The sequence below is a fragment of the Saimiri boliviensis genome, chromosome 11 (genome assembly GCF_048565385.1).
Source record: "Saimiri boliviensis isolate mSaiBol1 chromosome 11, mSaiBol1.pri, whole genome shotgun sequence".
NCBI lineage: Eukaryota > Metazoa > Chordata > Mammalia > Primates > Cebidae > Saimiri > Saimiri boliviensis.
The window spans coordinates 112,226,770-112,250,952 of NC_133459.1; the positions used below are offsets into that span (position 1 = coordinate 112,226,770).

General features: G+C 35.1%; 1 protein-coding gene across 1 annotated transcript in view; it reads left to right on the forward strand.

The window, feature by feature from the left end:
* The window catches only part of DPYD (dihydropyrimidine dehydrogenase), an 856,217-nt gene that overhangs the window by 24,662 nt on the left and 807,372 nt on the right, over positions 1-24,183 (forward strand). The window contains exon 2 of the mRNA XM_039460876.2: positions 16,262-16,372. Coding sequence (XP_039316810.1) covers positions 16,262-16,372 — 111 coding nt within the window. The remainder of the gene's footprint in view (positions 1-16,261; positions 16,373-24,183) is intronic.

Consider the following 24,183-nt stretch of genomic DNA (forward strand, 5'->3'; position numbering starts at 1 on the left):
AAATGAAACACAGAGAGAGAAAAAAAATGAAAAGACTATCAGTGAGCTGTTGAACAACTTCAAGTGGCCTCACATACATGAAAATGGAATTTCCCAAAGAAATGAGAGTGAATCAGTGGGAAAACAGAAAAAGAAAATATTTGGAAAAAATGAATTCATAAGGCCAATGAAACCCAAGGAGAAGAAATATTAAGAAAATGACACCAAAGCATATCATAATCAAATTGCTCAAAACTAGTGATAAAGAGTTTGTCTTCAGAGCAGCCAGAGGGGGAAAAAATGTCTACTAGATACAGAAGAACAAAGATAAAGCAATAGCACATTTCTTGTTGGAAATAATGCAAGTGAGAAGCAAAGAGCAACACATTTAGCTTTCAATGTAGAATTCTATTTCCCAGTTAAATTAGAGTTCAAAAACCAAGGCAAAGAGGAGACTTTTTCAGACATACAAAAGTTGCAAATGTTTGTAAGCAGCAGACCTGCATTACAAGAAATGTTAAAGGAAATCATATCCTTCAGTCAAAAGGAAATGATATAGATAAAAATGGGAGTTTTCACCAAGGATTAGATAACTGCAAAAATGGTAGCTACATAGCTAGATATATGATTTTTAGTTACTATTTAAATTTCATTAAAAGAATTGGTCATTTAAATTAAACAGCAAATTATGGGGTTGATAACACATACACAGGTAAATTTCTGCATGGATAATCATTGAAGACATTATGCTAAGTGAGAGAAGCCAGTTACCAAAAAACCACATGATTCTATTTATATGACATTTATATATATCCATTTAAAAAGTAGTATTAGCTAATAGATAATATGCAGTATGGAGTCATATCAAGATATCCCAATTTTTTACCAAAAACAACCTAGGAATTCCTATTTGAGAGCACAAATATTCCACTTAAAATAATTTAATTTATACCTAAAGCAAGATATAAAAATGTAATGCCCAGTCCTCCACTGTAAATACATACTAGTTGACCTTACCTAGCTTCAAGTTACCAAAAAAGTCTTCTCTTTGCCTTGGTTTCTGTAATTTCACTGGGAAATAGAATTCTACATTGGAAGCTAAATGTGTTGCTCTTTGCTTCTCACTTGAATTATTTCCAACAAGAAATGTGCTATTGCTTTTATCTTTGTTCTTCTGTATCTAGTAGTTACCAAAAAAACCACATGATTCCATTTATATGACAAAATAGACAAATCCAGAGTTAGAAAGTAGATTAATGGATGCTTAAAGCTGCAGTTTGCAGGAAAATGGGAAGTGACTGCTAATGGGTACATGTTTTTGGCAGGGATATGTTTGATGAAATATTTTAAAGCTCTGGAGATATACTAAAAATCACAAGTCATATATTTAAAATAGGTGAATCATGTGGTGAGTTATATCTCAATAAAGCTATTATAAAAAAGTACTTTACCTATAAGGAAAAAAAAATAAAAATACTGAATGTGGGGTGGGGACAAGTAAAATGTGTGATAACAATGTGCAGAGTGTTGGGTAACATGTATATAGTTGGTGAGACTTCACAGGAACATTTTCAGTAGTGGTAGGAAGGAGAAGTCTCAGTGGGTAACTGAATAGTTCTATTTTTCTTTCTTAAATTGGAGATATGCATACATTTTTCTGTGATCTCTTCATGCTGTTTTTCTGTTTACCTGATAACATTTTCCTATTTTCTTATCAATTTGTGTGAGCTTTATATGTATTAGAGACTAACACTTTATCATTTTTTGATGAATTTGATTGATATAGTTCAATGAGTGTTTGGAACAGGATTCCTAAATAGGATGAGAAATCAAATGTTAATTTCCAAGTGTCCATTCCAACTTTAATACTATACTAAATCCTAGGACCCAAAGAAGATGCAGAGTTAATTTTATTAATTCCTGGAAAGAAGCTAGGTTAGGTCAACTAGTGTGTAATTACAGTGGAGGACTGGGCATTATATTTTTATATCTTGCTTTAGGTATAAACTTAAATTATTTTAAGTGAAGTATTTGTGCTCTCAAATTGGAATTCCTAGGTTGTTTTTGGTAAAAAATGGGGATATCTTGATATGACTCCATACTGCATATTATCTATTAGCTAATACTACTTTTTAAGTGGAGAGCATTTTCTCTAGGCATTCAAAGTGTATTAATTAAGAATACAAAGTATTATTTATTAAGAAAATAAATGTAGCTTAAGTAATTATATGCATGAATTTTATTTAAAATATTTTTTAATACATTAAATTATATGTTTCTAATAGAACTGGTCTTATTTTAGATATAAATTTGGTTTCTCCTTATTCTAAAGATTACAATAGAAATCCGTTGTAAAATATACAGTCTTTAAATCTGTCCTTTCCAAACTTCCCTTCTGGCCTCACGTAGCACCTGTGTATTACTCTATGAACATATCAACATACTTAAGCCACTTTGTTTTCATTGTTATGACTGTCTCCTGCAGCTTCTTTTGTTGCAGGGACCATGTTTTTTGTAAGTTGGAGGTATGTGTATGTACAATAAAGTACTTTTTAATTGAGATAGAGTCTCACTCTGATACCCAGCCTGGAGTGCAGTGGCATGATCTCCGCTCACTTAAGCCTTCACTGCTTCCTGGGTTGGAGAGATTCTCCTATCTTAGCCTCCCAAGTAGCTGGGATTACAGGCACATGCCACGATGCCCAGCTAATTTTTTTATTTCTAGTAGAGACAGCGTTTCGCTTTGTTGGCCAGGCTGGTCTTGAACTCCTGGCCTCAAATGAGCCGCCCACCTCAGCCTCCCAAAATGCTGGGATTACAGGTGTGAGCCACCTTGCCCAGCCTAAAGTTTGAAATTTTGACCCTGTAACACTTTAAGAGTGGAAACAAGTGATTCATTTGTGTTCTTGTCAGAACTTGTTGCTGATGTTATATTATCACAGATTACAAGGTTCAGTTTGAAGTGTTTCACTGCTGCTTCAGCAAGTCAGTTGCATGATTAAACCTCAGAATGAAAGTGAGGAAAACCCTGACCTCACATGTTTGAGTGGTTAATGATTATATGGCTTAAAATCTTTGTAACTACTGACAAGTACTGCATGGTGTTCCCTTTGTCCTTTGAAATAGAAAGAACACTCACGCCTGTAATCCCAGCACTTTGGAAGGCTGAGGCAGGTGGATCACGAGGTGAAGAGATCGAGACGATCCTGGTCAACATGGAGAAATCCTGTCTCTACTAAAAATACAAAAAATTAGCTGGGCATGGTGGCGTGCGCCTGTAATCCCAGTTACATAGGAGGTTGAGGCAGGAGAATTGCCTGAACCCAGGAGGCGGAGGTTGCGGTGAGCCGAGATCGCGCCATTGCATTCCAGTCTGGGCAACAAGAGCGAAACTCCGTCTCAAAAAAAAAAAAAAAAAAAAAAAAAAAAAAAAAAAAAAAAGACAAAGAAAAAGAAAAGAAATAGAAAAAAACACCAAGAAGAAAACAGAATTCCATTTGTACTGCTGCCATTACAGTCCTTTGACTTTCCAACAGAAGTTTCTTGCTGTTTTTTTAACTATTTTGCTAAGGAATTTTTCTTATTAACAACTTTAAAAAAATATTTTCTCTAGGAAAGTATTTTGCTTGGTTTTGAGGACAGGAGCTTATATAAAAATATGTTCTTGCTTTTGAGAGTTTTACTGACCAATTTGTTGGGAGAGGACATATATATTAATAATGATTTGATATCATATCCTGTATGTTAAATGAATGGCAGTGGCAAGAGCTTCCCTAGAATTTCCTGGATATAATCTAACAAAGAGGAAGAGCCACTTCTTAACTTCTGGATGAAATGGTTTTTATTTAATGCTTAAGGAAAATGAGCATTTAGACCAGGCATCCCCAAACTTTTTACACAGGGGTCCAGTTCACTGTTCCTCAGACCGTTAGAGGGCCGCCACATACTGTGCTCCTCTCACTGACCACCAATGAAAGAGGTGCCCCTTCCTGAAGTGCGGTGGAGGTGGGGGGGGGTGGATAAATGGCCTCAGGGGGCCGCATGCAGCCCGCGGGCTGTAGTTTGGGGACGCCTGATTTAGACTAACATAGAGTGACTGGATCCTGGACATAGTGCATGATGCAAGCAAAGGTATAGAAATAGAAGTGTACATAGATTCAACAAACAACAAATAGGTTAAGGTGGAGGTAGGTTGGAGTGGCAAGTGGGTACCAGGTTGCACTGAAAGACGGTGGTTTTTATTAGTACGATGTGTTTAATGGGGAGCCATTTAAGCTTTGTGTATGTGTGCATGTGTGTGGGTATGTATGCACAAGTGTGCATTTATGAAGGGTATCTGTCTAATAAGGGAGAGAAAGCACAGACTTGGAGTGAGTAGTCCAATTAGGAGAGTACTACTATTGTATTATGATCCAGACATACTGCAAGAAGGATCTTCCATAGGTTGGAGAAATAGGGAATACAAAAGACTGGCTAGATGTGACTAACATGGACTATTATGTGGGTTTAAGGAACAAAAGAGAAGTAATAGCTATAGATTGACCACAATATGAAACCCAGTTTGTCAGAGAAGTAGTGGTATCATTCAGAAATCAAGAAAAGTCAAAAGTTTTGGATCTTGGGAAGGGCAATATGTTGTTTTTTGATGTGAAGAAATTGAGATTGTGATGGAACACACTTAAGCTTATATATTTGGCTTTCAGTGACGTGGATAACAGTAGATCAAGGCAAATATCTTGAGGTTTGGGATATAGATATAAAACTTAACTTCAGAAAGGTAATCATTAATGCCAAGCACTGACTATTTCCAAGGAAGAAGAGCAGAGGGGCATGCAATAAAAATTCAAGAACCCAGAATTGTGATTGACAGGCACAGTGGAAGTAACAACAGTAAAACCAGTGAAGAGAAAGGGGAGTCTTAATGCCATAGTGCTAGGGAAACCAAAGCTGATGAGTTTCTGGTTAGAAGGAAGAATCAGTAGTATTGAATACTGCATGAAAATCATGGAAAGTTGTAAGTTAAACTAAGGTTTAATAGCACAATAATAGCACATGCTTTAAAATACGGCATTTTCTGGATTTTAAATAGTCCAACTCCTTAACTTACCCAATTCCCGAACTCCTCAGCTCCTTGCCCTACCCTGATCCTTCTCAAAAATAGATATCTTATGATAATCCTTCCATTAATAAAATCCAGAAGTGAAAAGTCATTTTTATCATTTCAGTTCTTATTTTTAACACAAATCACTTGCCAGCCCATATATATTTCCTTTTAGCTGTTAACCATTTAGATGAAGCGCAGTCAAGCTATGATTTATTACAGTTTTGTGAACCTGAAAATCATGCTATTTACTCCATTTACTTAATTTGTAAAAAATTTAAACTCAATTAGCCCAGGTCCTGCTTTCATCTTTTCCTTAAAGTCTTGTTTTCCAGCTTCTCTAATTGTTGACTGGTATTGCTTAATTTTAGCATGCTGGTATACACTTAGCCTCTTTTGAACTAAAATAACCCTTGGTCTTGTGAGCAGTGTCTTTTGTAAATCAGTGTATTGTGTACACAAAAGTTATTAGATTAAAGGTAGATGATTATACTTTTCATACTACTTGAAAAGGCCCTCTAAGGCCAGTGTTACATAGGAGTCAGGCAATTTCTGTAAAGCAAGTTTTGAGGTAAATTGACTCATTTGTTTTGAATGAAAAAAAGTGTAAATGCTAAAATATAGATTTTCTTACCCAGTGAACTGGTGAATTTTTTTGGTAAGGTAATAATGCCCATCAACTTTCCTTTCTCACAATTTTGTCTTGGGATTTGGTATATATTTATACATATGTTCAACTTTTGCAAACACAAGATATTCCAGCAGTATTTTCATGTTTTCTACATATTGATTTTAATTTAAATATGTAATACCTGGATGCTTTGCCACATATTAAATTGAAATAGTTTATAATTAATTAAATTTAAAATAAAATACAGTATAGGTTCTCATATTTTATAAATTTTTGCTATCTCTTTATAAGTGTTTTCACTTGATACTTTATTTTCAATTCTTATAATGAAAATATGCAAACAGTCTATACATATATAAGTATATATTTTATTAATGTTTTGCTATTCAAATTGTTTAAAGAATAAAGGAAGATATATAATTAATAGCTAGTGTTAAATTATTTGGTAATATTGTTTTTCTTTTCTTAAGCAATACTTTAAAATATCTTCTTTGGTTATTCTGAAGTTTCTTCTTGATAAAATGAAATGGTACAATCAGTGTGGCACCATTTGAACTCTTAGGCTAAAGGTGTCATTAAGTTGATGCCCAATATTAATAGTATTTGCATACTTTCACATGTGGTAGAATCCTTTCTTTGTCTGTTATGAGCTTTTTACGTCCCCTAAAAATTCATATGTTGAAGCCTTAACTCCCAATGTGTGGTATTTGAAGATGGAGCCTTTAAAAGGTAACTAGGAGAAGATGATGTCATCAGGGTGGGACTCTTATAAAGGGATTAGTGCTTCTCATGAGAAGAGACTACAGAGAGCTTTGTCTCATTCTTACCCTCTTTCTGCAACATGATCACACTGTGAAAAGGTGTCTGTGAGTCAGAAAGGGAAAAAGATTATTACCTGGAACCAAGTTGTCAGGCACCTTGATCTTAGACTCCCCAGCCTCTCTAACTGTGAAAAATAAAGATCTGTTGTTTAAGCCACGCAGCTTATGGTATTCTGTTACAAAAGCCTGAGCAAACTAAATCACCTAAGTCGGAATTAGTCACTACCTTTGGCATGCTCTGTTCTGTATTAAGAATTGTGAGATTAATGTCAGATGTATAAGTTATTATTCTTGTGTGTGAGTTCTCAATCTTTTCTGAAAGACAGTAAAAAGACTTTTTTTTTTTCATTTAGAGATTATTTAGGTGCCTGTTGTGTGGTGTGTATTTTAGAAGTGAAGGAGAGTCACACAATGGGTCTTTCAAAGACAGACAAAGAGCTTCCTGTGGCTGACCTTAGCTTGTTGAGTGTGAGAGTGACATGATAGACACAATATTTTAAAATGTGTGAACTATTTGTGTTAACTGTATGCTCAGTAGAAATGAATCAAATATTCCAAGCGGTATGATGAGCATTTTGAAAGGATTCATTTATTTTCATTGATAACATTTTTTGATGTTTTACAAATTCATCATTTTTCATCTGACATGTCCTTCCTGGGAAGGAAATGTAATGTAAATTCACCTAAACATGTTAGGACCAAAGGCTCAAGAGTTATATACAGCTCTATGGATTATAAAATGATGTCTACATTGCTCTATATATGTGATGGATATTAAAATCTGTTTCTGAATTTCATGACCCTTCCACACTGCCATATTAATTTGTGAAAAGTATATTGTATTTTCAGGCAGTCTGCCTTTGAAATTGCAGGGCTTAGGGCAATGATAAGTTCAGAGACCCATGACTTAGTCAATGATTTGGTTTCCTCTGAGATACATTTCTATTTTTTGTACTGTCTTATTCATAGATACCTTCTCACCTGTTGCTTTCATCTTTTTTTCTATATTTTCTGTGCTTTAAAAAAATGATTCCCACATGTACATTCAGAATGACAATACAGGAATGTGAATATACATTTGGTTAATGGTGGCTAAAACCTAGTTCTGTTACATACATAGTTAACATGTGGTAAGAACTTACTGTGTGCACCATTTTAAAAATCCTTTGCATTTTCTTTTTTAATCAGAACAATCCTGTGGGGTCAGTACTATTACTAATCATTTTACAGGAGAGAGCTTAAGAGTTTAAAAAAGCAGCAAAAATAGTAGAGCTAAGATAGAAATCCAAATTTAACCTCAAACACTATGCATATTGCTTAGTGAATACTTAACAAATGGAAAGTTGTAAGATTTAGGACTATCAGAGATTCTTTCCTTCATACATTTTTAATCAACTGCAGTGAGTTACTCACTGTGCATGAAGGGAAAATTGGCCTTTGTACAGAGCTAGTAAAATTGGGGGAAAAAGTAAGATAAGTTACTTGGAAAAGTAGACCAACCTAGAGGCTCAGAAACCTGTGTCTGGGCAAAGAATGGAAGTACATTTAAAAAATTATTAGGTAAAGGTAAGTCTTTGACCAGGACTGATTACCATGGGTTTCTAAAATTTTCAAACTCTAAGGTTGATTGTATCTCGAGTGTGAACCTAGGATGCAAAATAAAGCTGCATTCTCTCCTCTTCTGTTCCATACGTAGCAGGAGATGGGTCATATCAGTTCTGAGCTTATTAAAAAAAAAAAAGGTACCTTTGTGAGTTTCTAATATATTAATCAAATCACTATACACTACGACTAATGAGAGACATAGAAAAGGGTAGGATAATTGGCTGAGACTCGGGTTTTGAAACAAGAGACTGTTAAGCAAATAAACGGAAAAGTATAGTTCTCCAGTGACCAGCATTTGTCAGATTGTTACCTGGACAAGGCAACAAATACTGATCAAAAGTGTTAATCAATAGATATTTCTGTTTTGCTGTTAGCTGTGAATATTTATTGAGGAAAAATTGGCAGTACAATACAATGTTATATTGAAATCAAAGTGTTTATGCCCAATAATGAAAGAAATAGGAAAAACATGTTTGTTATTATTTGTTTATTTAATGCATTGGAAAGGAGATAACTTATAGAGAACTCAGAATAAGCCATTAAAGAAAATTTCAACATAATTTAAATAAGACAAAACTTAATTTATCATCCTAAGCGTATAAGTACAAAATGTCAGCGACATATGTATCATTTTAATGCCTCAGAATTATAGTAAATACCAGTATTGAATAGGAAAATTTCATTTATAACTTCAGATGCAAAGGGCAAAGGAAGCTTAATGGCACACTATATTTGGATAATTACTATTGTGATGTAAAACAAAATCACATGTTAAGAAAGAAGACATGTTGGTCAAGTAGCTTCCTGCAATTGGAATTCATGCTCTTGAATAATACTGGAGCTCCAGTGTTTTAGGCCTAAGATTCAGTGATTTTATTTGTGACCTGAGGGCCTGTGATTGTAATCAATACAGGCTTCTCTTTCTTGGCCTCAGTGGTAATACAAAAAAACTCTCTTTAGATGCATAATTCTAGTTTGTATGTTTCAGCATTCCAGTGCTTCATAGAATAGTGTTAACAGACCAAGCAGTGACAATACATAACTCTTGTTTGATTTCATTTATAGTTGGCCAGGGATCATATTCTATCATTTCTTAAACTAAGCAAAATTAGTACAGTTAATTTTTTTTCTAATTTTGTTTTTCTGCTTCTAGAATAACCAGTACAATTCTATTGTGTTACTGAAAATGATTGGTAAAGCCTAAGGCCAAATTCTTTGATGAGAGAAAAATCTCTCTTTGTAAGTAATATACCCTGTATTCGAAAGGGTTAATGGACTTCTTAAAGTGCTCAGTTTATCCAGAGACGGGACCCTGTGACCTGTTGGAACCTGGCTTTGGCCATTTCTTAGGAAGAATGCAATTTAGAACTCTCCTGTATTATCTGCCAGCTGCTTAGTTATTGATGATATTGACTTTTAGTTTTTAAAAGTCTTGCTTTGGAAAATTATTTTTAACAGCTCTGAACCACTCATGTCTCGTATTTTTATTTTATATCACTTTTCATTTGGGATATTATTAAGTCAAATCCTTGGTAACCATTTTCCACAATCCAATTTATTTTTACTCAAGATCCATTGAATTCAACTCACTGCCTTTTTGCAAAAGGTTAACCCCATATTTCATGTTATGTTATGCCTTCTACTTATGCCATGTGAAAGAAAAGTAGCTGTGATAAGTAGCCAATACATTACATTCAGAGTGTTTATTCTCAAAAGTTATATTACTATGCTGACATAGATAAACATGATCATTTATCACAATATGGATTATGAAAATAAAAACTAAAATAAATGCAGCCATCTTTCTTGCATGTTACTTGTTTTTTTTTTACTTTAAATTTGGAATAACTACTTTTTAAAAATTGTACCTTTTTATTATTTCTTAATTTTAATTAATGTATGGGATTAGTAATGATCAAAAGCTGAATAGATAAGTTAACATTGTATTCTGGAATAAGAAAATGTTTTCACTTTTTTCTATTAAGTATGAGATTACCTGCATTCTCTAATATTGGCTTTTTAAAGTAGGTTGCTTTAGTATTATTTTATCATAAGCAATAAACCATTTAAAAATACAGCTTTATTATGTATTTTTCTTCCAAAAGACACAGATATCTAAGATTGATAGACTGAAGAAATATGATTTCTATAATATTTAGGAGTTACTAAAATAATCTTGTTGCATTTATATTGAGCAAATAAAGGAAGTTTTAGTGGTATTTATTAGAGTGAATAAAGTACATGACTAAATTGACTGAATGTAGAATTTAATAGAGTTTTATTTTTGGTAACAGTTTTATTCATATAGAGTTCACACATCAATAATTAACCAATGTAAAGTATAGAATTCAAAGTATTTTTTAGTGTATTCAGTTATGCCATTATAAACATAATCAGGTTTCTTCATTCCAGAAGAAATCACATATTTTTTTTGTAGTAGTGTCTCATTTCTCCCTGATACTCTAGCCTGAGAAACCACTAAGATAGTTTTTATCTCTATAGATTTGCTTATTCTGGACATTTTATATAAATGGTATAATACAATATGTCATATTTTGTAGTTGGCATCTTTCACTTAGCATAATGTTTATAATATTCATCATATTGTTTTTGAGTTTTCTAAATTTCTGGCTGTTATTGATATTCCATTCCATTGTGAGAGGAGAACTATTTTGTATGATTTAATATTTTTAAGTTAATCGAGGCTTTTTTTCATCTAGTATATGACATATCCTAGAGAAGATTCCATAGAGAACTGAGAAGGATTTGTATTTCTTATATTCTATGGATATGTTAAGTCTTGTTGATTTATAGTGTTGTTCAAGTGTTCTGTTTCCTTTTTGGTCTTCTCCCTAGTTCTATCCATTATTTAATGTGGGGTATTGAAATTTTTAGTATTGTTTAAAGATCTGTTTTCCCTTCAAATTTTTTTGTATTTTGGGCCTTGTGGTTAGGCACATATATGCTTAAAATTATTATATTTTCCTGGTAGATCGAGCCTTTATCATAGTAAAATGTTCCTCATTTCTAGTAACCTTTTTTGTTTTCTTTTTAAGTTTTTTCTGATGTTAGTGTGGGCACTGCAGCTTTTATGCTGCTGCTATTTGCATGATATGCCATTTTCCATCTTTTACTTTCAACATGTTTGTGTTGTTGAATTTAAAGTGTGCCTCCTAAAGCCAGCACATAGTTGCATCTTGCATTTTAGCTAGTCTGTCAATATACATTTATACTGTATATTAGAATTTCTTAATTACCTATACTTTACTGTTAGCCTTTGTTTTTTCATGTGAATAGGAAGTTATGGTTACTTACTTGCTGCCTGAAGAACTTCCTTTAGTTTTATTTTTTCATTTTTTAAATTGACTAATTGATTGATTTTTTGAGATGGAGTTTCACTCTTGTTGCCCATGCTGGAGTGTAGTGGCATGATCTTGGCTCAGTGCAACCTCTGCCTCTTGGGTTCAAGCGATTCTCCTGCCTCAGCCTCCTGAGTAGCTGGGATTACAGGTGCATGCTACCATGTCTGGCCAATTTTTTTTTTATTTTTAGTATACATGGGATTTTACCATGTTGGTCAGGCTGGTCTTGAACTTCTTTTTTTTTTTTTTTTTTTTTTTAAGACAGAGTTTCGCTCTTGTTACCCAGGCTGGAGTGCAATGGCACAATCTCGGCTCACCGCAACCTCCGCCTCCTGGGTTCAGGCAGTTCTCCTGCCTCAGCCTCCTGAGTAGCTGGGATTACAGGCATGTGCCACCATGCCCAGCTAATTTTTTTATATTTTTAGTTGAGACGGGGTTTCACCATGTTGACCAGGATGGTCTCAATCTCTTGACCTCCTGATCCACCTGCCTCGGCCTCCCAAAGTGCTAGGATTACAGGCTTGAGCCACCGCGCCCGGCCTGGTGTTGAACTTCTGACCTCAGTGATCCACCTGCCTCTGCCTCCCAAAGTGCAGGAAACTTACAATCATGGCAGAGGGGAAGCAAACACATCCTTCACATGGGGCCAGGAAGAAGTGCTTATCAAAGACAGAAAAATTCCTTATAAAACTATCACATCTCTTGAGAATTCACTCACTATCATGGGAACAGCAGCCTGGGAGTAACTGCCCCAGTGATTCAATTACTTCCCACTGGGTCCTTCCCATGTCCACATGGGGATTCTGGGAACTACAATTCAAGATGAGATTTGGGTGGGATACAGCTAAACCATATCAAAGTGTTAAATTTGACACGTGGGCCCTCTTAAAGGCAGTTTCCATTGTCTGCTTTTTTGTGTCTGTTTGGATCACACAATTCTGTTTCTTTGCCTGGCTTATACTTTTTTAATTTGAAGACTGAACATCTTACATAATGTAGCAATTTTTGCTAGACACTAATCCCCCCACTAATGGAGGGTGACTTGTTGTTATTTATTTGTTTAGTGACTGGACTGGATATACTTTATTTTTTAATGCAGAATCTCACTTTGTCGTCCAGGCTGGAGTACAGTGGCATGATCACAGCTCACTGCATCTTTGACCTTACAGGCTCAAGTGATCCTCCTGCCTCGGCCTCCTGAGTAGCTGGGACCACAGGCATGTGCCACCATGCCCTGCTAATTTTTGCATTTTTCGTAGAGATGGGGATTCGCTATGTTGCCCAGGCTGGTCTTGAACTCCTCAAGCAATCCACTTGCCTTAGCCTCCCAAAGTGCTGGCATTATAGGAATGAGCTTTTATGCCTGGCCTGGATATGCTATTTAGGGATGTATATTTTCCTCTGGTGTGAACCTCTGATATCATTCTCACAGGGTGCAGCCTTGAATATGTGCAGTCATTCTTGAGAGACCATGGTTTTAGTAGGTGTCTCTGCCTTTTTCTCTGTTAAGTTGTCTGCCTGTGTTAATGTCACCCAGATCTTAGTTCCATTGGCTTCTAGTTGATTTATTAATTTTGCTGTGGGATATAAATTGTTCCACAAGTGTGATTCTCAGTTAAATTTGGGCTCTTCTTCAGTGGTAGTTTTTTAGGTGAGTCCTTGAGATTTTTTTGTAACTCCAGGAGAGCTTGTCTTATGTGTCTTTCCCTGGTTTTCCCTTATGAACTGTCTGCCTTATGGTTTAGTTTATTGTTTTCCTGAAGCTACCCCCCTCTTCTGAATTGTTTGACATGAACATTTTTATTGTTTCTCAGAGTATTCATAAGAACTTCCCTGCATCCAGGTTCAAATAAAGTTACTTCCTTTGGGAGGACCCCTCTGTTCTTATGGCTTGTGTCTTCTGGGAAAAATCTCTGGGCCACCACTCCATAGCTGAGGGTAGTTACAATGGCCCAATTCTCTCAGTTACATTTCTGCTTTATGAGCAAGCTGCTTGGTATAGGCAGTAGCCTCTAGTCCTCTCAGCTTGCTGTTCCTTGTGTGCAAACTCTACCTGATAAGTGAGGTGAGACAAGGATGATGAGGACCCTGGTGTTATTGATGTGATACTCCTGAGGTAGAACCTTGGTTCTATGAATGGGGGCTGGATGGAGTAACAGAGCTCCTGACCTCTCAGCTGCACTTTAGTCTCGGCTGCACTCAGTTGGAGTTTTGTCTCTGTGTAGCATGGGGGAGAGAGAAGATGAGAAATGCTGGCATCTTACTCTTCCCTGGGAGATACTGTAGCCTTCAACTGGCAGCTGGAGTAGAGCGAGCTCTGTGTTTTGAGATATACCCATTTGAGGTAGAATGACTGTCACACTGGACTGAAATGGGATGGGTTAGACCTTCACTCCTCTTACCAGTTTTAGTAGAATTTCATGAATTATTGTTTCTTCATTTGCTGTTCGCCTTAAGGAAAATTTCCAGAGACTTTAATGTGTTTTCCTTTTTACTATTTGTGCAGTTATGTTTGTTTTTATGGAAGTTAGTCTGCAGAGTTCCTTACTGTACTATTCCAGAGTTGACCTCTTAATGGTTGTGTTTACTAGCTTGCTCAAGACAGGGTTTGAAATTAATTTTTCATTGAGCTACTGAGGTGCAATTTGATATTATTTAAACATGTGGTTAAAAATGTTTCCTACCTTACATCTCAAAAAGTGACTTTTAAATATTGGCCTCATCTTTGGATGAGGTTTAATATAAGTCCCACACTCAGAAGAATCGAGTTACAATTCAATTCTTTTTGTATATGATTGGTGAGATCTTAAGCAGGTTACTTTACCACACTCAATTTATTTGCTCATCCAAAGTATTGAAGTAATAGTGGCTGTAAGTGAAATTACATAATGGAGGTGAAAGCTTTTGAACTTTTAAACTCTGAAAACTTAGAGAGGATTCTTATTACCATTTTCAATCAAGTGCAGAATGAAATGAAGTGACTTTTTCTGATTTTATTCTTGTCTAAGAATACTAAGTATAACATTTATTTTAGAAAGTCATTTACGATTTTTAAATTCTTCATATTAGCATGTGATAAGTATTTTTATAAAATCAGCTAAGATATCACCCAGAAAATGATAACTTTAGATACGTTTACTGTGGAATTACAATTGTGGAGGAAGGAATAACATTTTTAGCTTGTGTCTAGTGTTAATAGTATAATAATACTTTTATCTGTTCATTTATTTTGGCATTTTTAATAGTTCTCTGTGGATCTCAATAAGGGTTCATTTTTATATGTGAAAATGAACATGACCCAATAATTTTTAAAGAATCATAGAATCTAAGTTTGGAAGGTGATCTTGGACTTGGTCAAATCTAGTAGGAATTGCATTCTCAGGACTCTTGTCCAATTCTTGCCTATCCCCTACATGAACAAATCATGGACAGAGGATTACTGTTGCAATAGCCTCTGGATTCCATTTTTACTACACTTTAATTGTTAGGGTGTTTGTAGTTTAGAAAAGATGTTGTATCATGCATTTCATTTATTCTTTACTTCCTATACAGGTGTTGCCCTATTTTGCATGTGAGGAAATCAAAGATCAAAAAAGATCAGTGGTTTACTCAAAGTTATATAACTACTAGGAATTAAAAATCAGATTAATGATTTTGAACCACTATTTTACAGGAATAAGCATATGCTACCTACTTGGTGCTATATATCAGAGACTGAAAGATTTTAAAAAATCTGTAGTCTCTCAAAACATTCACAGTTTAGAAGGGAAGAAAAATTCTTAAAGCAGCAGTTACTGTTTAAATTGGAATATTGTAGTAGAGATGCTTGAGTGATCTGGAACAGAAAAATGGATCTATATTAGTTAGGGGTATCTTCATGGAAGAAGACTTTTGAAATGAACATTGTTTAAAATGACTACAGAAATGTTGGCTAGAATGATTTGTAATACAATCTCAGCTGCCACTTCTTAATTCATATCTGAATCCAAATCTTCCTCATTAATTTCCACAGCCTTGGTTCTGTATTAATAGAAAACAAATTAAATCTCTCTTCTGTGTGAAAGCTACTGTAATACACTGTCTCTCTCCCAAATCTTTTCTTCGGGCTTTTCTTCAGCTGTTATATCTTGATTTTCAACATGTAATCGTTATTGAAAGATGGTAGCTAATAATATTAATTTAGTTAAACAGAAGCATTTGCTGCTACCATCGTTCCTCCTCTCTGGTAAATACTAGTATGTTGTTTGTTGTTGTTGATGATGATGTTTATTTGTCTGTTTTCCGTGATTTTTTTTTTTTTTCTGGCCAAGAATTGTTTCTGACTAATTAGTAGAAAATATAATAGAAATTACTTCATTCACATTTTATCCAGTATTAGTCCATTAATGTATGCTAACTCTTTGAGAGCCACGGTGGCTCATGGTGGCTCATGCATGTAATCCCAGAACTTTGGGAGGTTGAGGCAGGTGGGTCGCTTGAGCCCAGGAGTTCAAGACCAGGCTGAGCAACACGACGAAACCTTGTCTTTACAAAATGTACAAAAATCAGCCAGGCGTGATAGCACGTGCCTATAGTCCCAGCTACTTGGGAGGTTAAGGTGGGAGGATTGCTTGAGCCTGGAAGGCGGAGGTTGCAGTGAGCTGAGATTGCACCACTGTACTCTAGCCTGGGTGACAACGTGAGAGAAACTCTGTCTCAAAATAAATAAAAATAAGTTTAAACATATTTCCATATATTTACACATTGTTTATGCTGTCTTTAGAGCATCCTGGCTTTAAATCCTCGAACACAAACTCATGCAACTCTGCGTTCCACTTCGGCCAAGAAATTAGACAAGAAACATTGGAAAAGAAATCCTGATAAGAACTGCTTTGTAAGTACACTGATACACTGTTTCATGCTGAAAATTATCTCACTCCACACATTTTAAGACAAGATTTTACATATACTTAGAAATACAATTAGGTACTAAAGTACGGCTGTGATTTTAAAAATATTTTAAATATTTGAATAAATTTGAAAGGGTATTTTTAATTACACTGCTTTAAAAAATCTGCTGAAATACAAATCATATACAGGTTGAGTAACCCAAATCTGAAAATCCAAAATACGCAAGTCTGAAACACTTCTGATGTCAAGCATTTCGGATAAGGAATATGCAATCTGTAAATTTAGTTTGGTGCCAAAATTTCTTTTCTCAAAATCTTTAAAATTTGTCTTAAAATTGTTGTGTATAATGATGTAATGATGCAGAAGAGTTTTCATATTGAAGATAATAGTCTAAATAAAGAAAATTATAGATAAACTAGTATAAATATACTCTCACAGAATATATGAACATTAGATGTTTAATATGAACATCTAATATTTGCAGGTGAGGTGCAAGAACAAAAAAGCGTTTTTCTGAGATTAGTGCTAGAATCTTATTTAACTGTTTCTAGAAAGCGATTATAGAACTGAAACTGAGACCATAGATGGGGTATAAGTACAACCTTAAAGACAATATTAGAAATTCCATCTTAGTGTTATATACATTTTTAAATTTTGAAAGAAATATATTTTTACCTGATTTCCCAAAATTAATTTCCCCCAAATTAATATTCCCAAATTAATGAGTAAGATGGTAGTATTAGCTTAACATTAGCTCTATTGGAACTTTGTATATACTTTCTTATACATGCATGATTCTAGTTCATTTTATCTACTTCTTTCCTTCTTGTATTATTAACTCTTTGAGAATGGGAATCGAGGGTGTGTGCTCATGTGTGCTTGTATTTATCTTCTTTTTAAATTTTTCTATCACCAGCCACCGGGCAAAGCTTTTCAATGAAAAGAGGAAATAGAAATAGAGAAACAATATTACATGAAAAGATCCCATAGCCACGTAGTAACAGACCTGGATTTAGAATTCAGTTTTTCTTGCTCTAGTTTTTGGAGCTTTGCTTCTTACCATGATGCTTCTAGTAGAGGTTTCTAAAAGGAAACCAATGATTCAGGTTGTTCAAAGAATAGGTCAATTATAAGGCATAATCCTGTATATATGAACAGTTGAAGAACACTAAAAAAAAAAAGAATCATGTAATTTTTACACTTAGAAAGCCCTTAAAAACTATTGAGCCCAAATCTCTGATTTTTAAAGTTCTGAGAACCGTGATCAAGAGACACTATGTGACTTCCCTAACGTCTTGCATTTATAAGTTTCCAAACTATTGATGGTCAGGATTTTATTTTGAAATGGAGGATTTCTTTATTATTATTGATATTGTTGTATTTTATGGAAATTAGCATTTTTATTTCATAATGTGATCCTAAAAATTGAGTTTATTTGATCATTTTAAAAATAATGACCAAGGTGCAGTGAAGTCAGCTTTCTCTTTCAAATATATATTGACACAAATACTTAGGAAAACAATTTGACAATATCTTTGACAATATTCATTTATACTTGTGATAGTTTGCTAGGGATGCTGTAACAAAATACCACAGACTAGGTGACTTAAACAACAGAGACTTATTTTCTCACAGTTCTGGAGGCTAGGAGTCCCAGATGAATGTGATTTCTTCTGAGACCTCTCTCCTTGGCTTGTAAATGGCATCTTCTCTCTGAGTTTTCACTTTGGGTGTGCTTGTGTGCAAATAAGGACATCGGCTATATTGGATTAGGACATACCTTAATAACCTCATTTAAATTAATTACTTCATTAAAGACTCTCTCCAAATATAGGCTACATTTTGAGATAGTGAGGGTTAGGATTTCAAGATATGATTTTTTGGGAGCTGTAGTTCAATCCATAACAATACTTTTAAATTATCAAACGCTTCTATATATTTGCTAATAACATATTTGAAGAAAAGACTTAGGAATGTAGGTAAAGAATTAAGTACAAAGAGGATTATCTTAGGCATTATTACTCAGTGGAGACAAGTGTAGGGAAAATCCCACTGAATTCCAACCAGTGGGTCATGGTTAAGCAAATTAGAGTAAATTAATTTAGTGGTATATTGTGCAGTCATTAAATATTTTTGAAATAATTAATAATCTGGATAAATACTATCTGTGTTATATGGAAAAAGCATTTGACAATACTGTATTCAATAGTGATATACTTACACATAACCATACCTTTACATGTATATCCACAAAGAACAAAAGAAAATATACTGAAATGTTAATAGTGATTGCATTTTTTGCTTGGTACTTTTGCATATTTCAGGTCTTCTATAATAAGTATTAGTAGAAAAATAAAATGAAAACTTTAGATCTATGTTAAAATGGTAATCTTAGTTTTTACGATCAAATTTACTGTACTGATGTCTATTAGTTTGAAGACTCTCTGTATGACATTCATGGATTTTGCAGAGCAGTGGGATTTACTCCCAAAAGGGAAATATGAAGCTAGAGTTGAAAGTTATCCTCAGTGTGGTTAAATAATGCTGCTCCTTTCCCTTTTGTTATTATCCTCTTTGTGCTAGCATAAAGAATTGAATGTAAGTATCACCAAAAGATATGGTTTGTTTTCAATTCATAAAGACCCAAGTAGGATGCCAGAACTTTTATACTCACTGGCTAGACAGTAACAAGTAACTGATGATAAGAAAAAGTTTTCTTCTTACCTCACTGACATCTCCTTCTTGTTTTTCTTCACTTTTTTGTTATTTCTCTTTTCACCCCTATAATACACTTCCCAGAGCTCATGTCTCTTTCTTTCTTTTAAAATAGTCACTACATTGGTTATCTCATTATCTCCTTACTTTTAATACCATCTTTACATTGAAGATTCTTTTGTATTTCTAGCCTGCATTACTGTCTCTGAGTCTATAACCAAATGCCTTTTGAACATCTCCACTTAGATGTCTAATATGCATTTGAAATTTAACATGTTTAAAATCCAAATTATGATCTTGCCTCCAAAACATGTTTTTCCTGTAGTCTTCTCTATCCTTTTACTTAGATCAAAATATTAAAGGCTTCAGTTTCTTTATTTCTCTCACTTCTCACAACTAATTAGAAGGTTGTTTTTCCTATGTTTTCAAATATATCCATATATGACTATATCTCACCACCTTCACCAGTGTCCACCTTTCTAAGCTACCACATCATCTCTTATCTACAATATTGCAATAATCTTGCAATAAGTCTCCAAATAGTCCTTGCCCAGTAGAGTCTATTCTTAATGTATATGAGGATTCCTTTTAAAATTCTGTAATCAGAATCTTTCAATATTTTTCCAGTTCACTGGATACAGTTTTTGTTTTTGCTCATTTTTTCCACAACTGTTATGTCAGTAAGGCCTTCTCTGGCCACCCTTTTACAAATTCTAATTTGCTCTTCTGGCCTATCTCTTCTTAGATTTCCATGCTTAGTTTTTCTTCACAGTATTTCTTATTAATATTCTCTTATTTTTACTCATAATTTGTTAATTGTTTATCTTTTCCCATTAGAATATAAGGTCTGGTAGAGCAGGAACTTATGTGTTTGGTTCCTTAGCTGTGTCCCAGTTTCTAGAACAGTGCCTGACAGATAACTGGTGCACACTAAATGTCTGTTGAATGCATGCATACATGAATGAATAGGATTCCTTTTTTACCCTATTCTTTGTATACTGTACATAAGAATTAAACATTTTCACATATAGTGCTTGACAGTTCCTAGAGTACCTTTGCATATTGCATTTGATTTTCACCATGAGGCATGTGGACAACTTTGGTTTCCTAATTTTACTGATGAGATTATGTAGGTTGAGGGTTCCAGCCAGACCTAAAATCCTGGTCATTTGGATGTAGTGTGTTCTTTCTAGTATATCAATTCACCTCCTTAGTAAAGAAAAGTAAGATTATGAGAAAATAGGTAACATAAAAGTTAAGAAAAATACAGATTGCAATTGATGTAACATTTCTGACCAGTAATCTCACATTATTTCTGAAAATAACTAAAGTTTTTTACATTTTTAGCAAGCTCTCTAACAATATTTGGATAAAGGCTTTATTTAATTTTGCTTGAATTTCTGTTTTGTTTGACTTTACAATGTTCTGTTATTTTTTGATTCCAGTAATTACTGACATCATTCCTTGAATGTCTTATCAGTTGGGTTCTTTGAAGCCACAATTATGTTTTTTCTTTTTTTTTCTTTATTATTGCATTTTAGGTTTTGGGGTACATGTGAAGAACATGCAAGATTGTTGCATAGGTACACACATGGCAGTGTGGTTTGCTGCTTTCCTTCCCCTCAACTGTATCTGTCATTTCTCCCCATGCTATCTCTTCCCACCTCCCCACTCCCCTGACCCTCCCCCATTTCCCCCCAACAGACCCCAGTGTGTAGTGCTCCCTTCCCTGTGTCCATGCGTTCTCATTGTTCAACATCCGCCTATGAGTGAGAACATGCGGTGTTTGATTTTCTGTTCTTGTGTCAGTTTGCTGAGAATGATGGTTTCCAGGTTCATCCATGTCCCTACAAAGGACGCAAACTCATCGTTTTTGATGGCTGCGTAATATTCCATGGTGTATATTACCACATTTTCCCTATCCAGTCTATCATCGATGGGCATTTGGGTTGGTTCCAGGTCTTTGCTATTGTAAACAGTGCTGCAATGAACATTCGTGTGCATGTGTCCTTATAGTTGAATGATTTATAATCCTTTGGATATATACCTAGTAATGGGATTGCTGGGTCAAATGGGATTTCTATTTTTAGGTCATTGAGGAATCGCCACACTGTCTTCCACAGTGGTTGAATTAATTTACACTCCCACCAACAGTGTAAAAGTGTTCCTATTTGTCCACAACCTCTCCAGCATGTGTTGTTTCCCGATTTTTTAATGATCGCCATTCTAACTGGTGTGAGATGGTATCTCAATGTTGTTTTGATTTGCATTTCTCTGATGACCAGTGATGATGAGCATTTTTTCATATGTTTGTTGGCCTCCTGTATGTCTTCTTTTGTAAAGTGTCTGTTCATATCCTTTGCCCACTTTTAAATGGGCTTGTTTGTTTTTTTCTTGTAGATCTGTTTTAGTTCTTTGTAAATTCTGGATATCAGCCCCTTGTCAGATGGGTAGACTGCAAAAATTTTTTCCCATTCTGTTGGTTGCCGATTTACTCTACTGACTGTTTCTTTTGCCGTGCAGAAGCTGTAAATTTTGATTAGGTCCCATTTGTCTATTTTGGCTTTTGTTGCCATTGCTTTTGTCATTTTGGTCATGAAGTCCTTGCCTACGCCTATGTCCTGAATGGTTTTGCCTAGATTTTCTTCTAGTGTTTTTATGGTGTTAGGTCTTATGTTTAGGTCTTTAATCCATTTGGAGTTAATTTTGGTGTAAGGTGTCAGGAAGGGGTCCTGTTTCTGCTTTCTGCACATGGCTAGCCAGTTTTCCCAACACCATTTATTAAACAGGGAATCCTTTCCCCATTGCTTGTTTTTGTCAGGTTTGTCAAAGATCGGATGGTTGTAGATATGTTGTATTTCCTCTGAGGCCTCTGTTCTGTTCCATTGGTTTGTATCTCTGTTTTGGTACCAGTACCATGCTGTTTTGATTACTGTAGCCTTGTAGTATAGTTTGAATTCCCACAGTGTGATGCCTCCTGCTTTATTCTTTTTGCTTAGAATTGACTTGGCTATGCAGGCTCTCTTTTGGTTCCATATGAAGTTTAACGTGTTCTTTTCCAGTTCTGTGAAGAAGCTCATTGGTAGCTTGATGGGAATAGCATTGAATTTGTAAATTACTTTGGGCAGTATGGCCATTTTCACGATGTTGATTCTTCCTAACCATGAACATGGAATGTTTCTCCATCTGTTTGTGTCCTCTCTTATTTCGTTGAGCAGTGGCTTGTAGTTCTCCTTGAAGAGGTCCTTTATGTTCCTTGTTAGTTGTATTCCTAAGTATTTTATTCTCTTTGGGACAATTGTGAATGGCAGTTCGTTCTTGATTTGGCTCTCTTTAAGTCTGTTACTGGTGTATAGGAATGCTTGTGATTTTTGCATGTTGATTTTGTATCCTGAGACTTTGCTGAAGTTGTTTATCATTTTCAGGAGATTTTGGGCTGAGACGATGGGGTCTTCTACATATACAATCTTGTCATCTGCAAATAGAAACAATCTGATTTCCTCCTTTCCAATTTGAATATCCTTTATTTCTTTTTCTTGCCTGATTGCTCTGGCTAGAACTTCCAGTACTGTATTGCATAGGAGTGGTGAGAGAGGGCATCCTTGTCTAGTGCCAGATTTCAAAGGGAATGCTTCCAGTTTTTGCCCATTCAGTATGATATTGGCTGTTGGTTTGTCGTAAATAGCTTTTATTGTTTTGAGATATGTTCTGTCAATACCTAGTTTATTGAAGGTTTTTAGCATAAAGGGCTGTTGAATTTTGTCGAAGGCTTTCTCTGCATCAATTGAGATAATCATGTGGTTTTTGTCTTTGGTTCTGTTTATGTGGTGAATTACGTTTATGGACTTGCGTATGTTGAACCAGCCTTGCATCCCTGGGATGAATCCTACTTGATCATGGTGGATAAGCTTTTTGATATGCTCTTGCAATCGGCTTGCCAGTATTTTATTGAAGATTTTTGCATCTATGTTCATCATGGATATTGGCCTGAAGTTTTCTTTTCTTGTTGAGTCTCTGCCGGGTTTTGGTATCAGGATGATGTTTGTCTCATAAAATGATTTGGGAAGGATTCCCTCTTTTTGGATTGTCTGGAATAGTTTCAGAAGGAATGGTACCAGCGCCTCTTTGTCTGTCTGGTAGAATTCGGCTGTGAACCCATCTGGACCTGGGCTTTTTTTGGGTGGTAGGCTCTTAATTGCTGCCTCAACTTCAGACCTTGCTATTGGTCTATTCAGGGTTTTGACTTCTTCCAGGTTTAGGCTTGGGAAGATGCAGGTGTCCAGGAATTTATCCATTTCTCCCAGGTTTACTAGTTTATGTGCATAGAGTTCTTTGTAATAATCTCTGATGATGGTTTGGATTTCTGTGTAATCTGTGGTGATCCCCTTTATCGTTTTTTATTGCATCAATTTGGTTATTCTGTCTTTTATTAATCTGTTTTTATTAATCTGGCTAGTGGTCTGTCTATTTTGTTGATCTTTTCAAAAAACCAGCTCCTGGATTTATTGATTTTTTTTGAAGAGTTTTTTTGTGTCTCTATTTCCTTCAGTTCTGCTCTGATCTTAGTTATTTCCTGTCTTCTGCTAGGTTTTGAGTTTTTTTGATCTTGCTCCTCTAGCTCTTTCAATTTTGTTGATAGGTTGTCAACTTTAGATCTCTCCTTGCTTCTCATGTGGGCACTTATTGCTATATATTTTCCTCTAGAGACTGCTTTAAATGTGTCCCAGAGATTCTGGTATGTTGTGTCTTCATTCTCATTGGTTTTGAAGAACATCTTTATTTCTGCCTTCATTGCATTGTTTATCCAGTCAACACTCAAGAGCAAGTTGTTCGGTTTCCATGAAGCTGTGCAGTTCTAAGTTAGTTTCTGCATTCTGAGTTCTAACTTGATTGCACTGTGGTCTGAGAGACTGTTTGTTATGATTTCCGTTCTTTTGCATTTGCTGAGGAGTGATTTATTGCCAATTATGTGGTCAATTTTAGAGTAGGTGTGGTGTGGTGCTGAGAAGAATGTATATTCTGTGTATTTGGTGTGGAGAGTTCTGTAAATGTCGATTAGGTTTGCTCGTTCCAGGTCTG